This window comes from Pseudochaenichthys georgianus, unplaced genomic scaffold (assembly GCF_902827115.2).
Source record: "Pseudochaenichthys georgianus unplaced genomic scaffold, fPseGeo1.2 scaffold_2153_arrow_ctg1, whole genome shotgun sequence".
In the NCBI taxonomy this organism is placed as follows: domain Eukaryota; kingdom Metazoa; phylum Chordata; class Actinopteri; order Perciformes; family Channichthyidae; genus Pseudochaenichthys; species Pseudochaenichthys georgianus.
In genome coordinates, this window is record NW_027262815.1 from 1 (window position 1) to 3,514 (window position 3,514).

Sequence of the window (3,514 nt, forward strand, 5' to 3'; positions counted from 1 at the left end):
AATGTGAAGTTTGAGCACTTTTTGACCAATTTCATAGGAGTTATAGCAATATTGTGTTTTATTGCAAGGGATGCGTTGCCATGGCAACAGCTTTTGAGCAAAATTCACTAATGGCACATAGACATGTTGAGGGCTGGACCATTAACTGTCATATGAAGTCTGGTGTTTTGACCATTTTCATATCAGTTACGACAACATCGTGTTTTATGGCGAGGGATACGTTTCCATGGAAACGGCATATGGTGAGACCTCAGATTTGGCATAGAGCTGTTGAGGCATGGACCGGTGATATACAAGTGAATATTGGGGGACGATGAGACCGTCTCCATTGGAGTTACAGCGACATCGTGTTTTATGGTGAGGGATGTGTTGCCATAGTAACACCACATTACGTAACATCAGATTTGATGTAGAGCTTTTTAGGGTCTCAGTGTTTACCATCATGTGATGTTTGGTGGCGTTCTGAGCATGTCAGTTGGAGTTATGACATCATCATGTTCCATCACACAGGTGTTTGCGCTAACGACGTTATGAAACACCTGTGCTTGAGCCCAGAGATCAAAGGTTTCCATGGTGATGTGCAGTAATCAGTGAGGAGAGCCTTTCCATTGTTCTGAATGAGAGAGAAATCTCTTGCATGTGAACGTTTTGTTGAATAACCGTAACAGATATCGGTGACATATCAACGTGTGAAGCATCTGAAGTGTGCTTTTTGTGTACTTTCCGGTCAATAATGTGCCCTTTTTGGCTAACTAAAGGTGTGAGGAATGATGAGCCTGAATGTACAATGGGCTTTAATGGAGCTACGAGATGTTTTCTCATGAAAAATGATGTCTCAGGAGTGTAGCGTTTGGCAGGTCTAAAAAAAAAAAATATATATATGAAAGCGAATTTCAAGCTGTCCTCCACTCTAGCTGTGAAATCACGCACTCTAGCCTTAACGAGCTGTGCAATACACACTAATGTTAAAATCTGAAGAAGGCCTCTTTACCAAGTTCTGAGCAATGTTTAATATTTCTAAAAGTCTGAATCTGATTTAAAAGTTGTTGAACATGAATAATGTCAGACAGATGTGTAATATTTTAAAGTTGGAATGAGGTTTCTGAGGGAAAATATGAAGGAACAATTAGCAGTTGAAGTCGCATGAAGATTTTTCAAGTCTGAAGAGGTTCTCTTCCATGTTAAAAATGTGATGAATTATGGGATGTATCTCGGGAATTATGAATGAGAAAAGTAATAGCAATCGATTCCTGAACGATTTGAACGGAGTATCTGCGATGTGGTTGAAGAAGACGGACACAATAACCAGGCGGAATAAGAATAAAGAATTAGTTCGTAGGAGTAAACAAGCTTGCACTAATAAGTTCAATAGTTTCACTTTGCAGCATTTTCTGTACCCTTCTGCTTTATTTTTTGCAGGCCCAAAGACTGGTATGCTACGATCTATGACCCGGTGTTTAAAACCTACAGTCTAGGAGATCTGCAGTTTAACATTGGCCTCATGAATGGTGGGTAAACAACATGAGAAACTCTCTACGAACGGCAGCTCTCCCTGCCTTTTGTAACTTAATGACTCTTCTCCTGTTTACTGCCCTAGACGACTTCTCAGGCCCTGCTGAATCTACACGCTTTCCTCTGGGCTCCATCATCCCCATCATGGCTAGTGTGGTGCAGGAGACCCATCAGCCCTTGCTGCTGCTTCTTGAGGAATGTGTAGCTGCTACCACACAAGAGCTGTACCCTGAAAGCACCATGTACCCTATAATCTCCAATAAAGGGTACTCATGGCAATGAGCATTCATTTCAAAAATATATTTTGGTCGTAATGCTAATACATTTTCTTCGACCCAACAGATGTCTTCTGGAAAGTGTGTCGTCACGATCAAAATTCGAACCTAGGCAAAAGTCATCGGAGATCCGCCTATCACTTCAGACCTTTACGTTTGCTATGGGAGAAGAGGTAAATTGGCCTTTACATATATATTTTTTCAGAGTCACGGTTTTATTGTGGAAACTGAGATTAATTGATGCCATGACGCCTATATTTCCCCTCTACTCAACAGGTCTTTATCCACTGCAAACTTTTGGCTTGGGATCCCAATGGTCTTGACAGCACTAAGAAAGCCTGCCACTTTGTCGAAGGGCATGGGTACAAATATGACTTTAATGTATCAGAATTTGAATTGTAGGTTCATTATTTTACATGAGATGACTTAGTCAGCTCAAGCCCAGTCTACTGAAGATAGAGATGGATCCCATTCATAACTATTCAAACTTTGTTGAATCTTTAGTTGGACGAGTTGAGATGCATTTTAATGATCTTTTCATCCAATCTTCATGAACTCAGTTGGGAGTTGCTGGACAACTTGGCCCAGAGCAATCTTTGTGACTGCTGTGCATCGAAATGCAAGTCAAGGAGGCAGAGGAGTGTTGCGTCAGGTATGTACACAACTTCTGCTGTATTACACTTGTTTGGTTGACTTGTACTGTACTAAAATATCTATTGTTGCAGAGAAACATGGAATGGTACAAAAAGCAGTCATTGGGCCATTTACCATCACAGATGTGTATTCCTGAAGGTAAGGGTTTCGTATTGCAATATACATTTATTCTGAACGGCTATATTAAACTTTGTTCTCCCAACAGGAATAGATCCATTTCGCTGACTGGCTTCGATCTGAATTTAGTTTTTATTCTTGGTTCTCTTTGCATTTCAGATTGTATGTGGCCAATAAAAAAAAAAATGAATTAATTGAAGTTCTCAAATTATTCAGTTTAACTTTTCTTTTGTGTGAAATGGTTTAAACTAAGCTTTATTACTCGATCTTGATGACCTTGTCTTCTTTCTGGGAAAATGTCCAGGTCTATTCAATGTCATGAACTTTTTTCCTGTGTCAATTTCCCAGAAATATTGATCAAACAAAATATTTGAAAGCAATATGATTACATTACACTTTTTTGTTCAAATTTCCAATCAAGAACTCTTAACAGTTAATGCCTATCATGTAAGTATTCTGAATTATTCAAGCAGGTCAAGGTTAAACTCAGTAATTTTCCAAAGAATATTATGGCTGAACAATGAAGAGAATGGATTCAAAGCTTTTCAGCACTATACTCAATTGGCCCTTTCTGTTTTGTGTATGGACTTGTTCCATAAGGTTCAACATGTATTGTCTAACTCTGTAAATTGCAGACTGATTCTCGGTACATAATACACTATCACTCCTCTTCACCTTAGCAGAAATATGTTTTTGTTCATGACTATAGAGACAATGATTTACCCCAATATGTATTGAACTAGGAGAGAAACTGTAATTTTTGCATAACCAGCATACAAAAAAGTATTTCAAGCGACTGAACAGATAAAGGCAACTCACAAAAAACAACATCTGGGATCCCCCTTAATACCATAGGCCTACTTTTTCCAGGCACATTTAATATCTTGAACATTTCCATAGCCACATTTGCTCGAATGAAAAATCATACTATGATAAAACTTGGCACTACGATACAC

The 3,514-nt window shown here is 38.8% G+C and overlaps 1 protein-coding gene across 1 annotated transcript; it reads left to right on the plus strand.

Moving 5' to 3' along the window:
- Positions 1-186: 186 nt before the first annotated feature.
- Positions 187-2,734, plus strand: LOC117441920 (zona pellucida sperm-binding protein 3-like; the record flags this gene model as incomplete). Its single annotated transcript, XM_034077933.2, has 8 exons — positions 187-242; positions 1,386-1,508; positions 1,598-1,778; positions 1,855-1,960; positions 2,064-2,149; positions 2,348-2,439; positions 2,513-2,579; positions 2,647-2,734. Coding segments are annotated over 7 exons (709 nt in total), but the record flags the coding sequence as incomplete, so codon positions are not given.
- Positions 2,735-3,514: the final 780 nt, after the last annotated feature.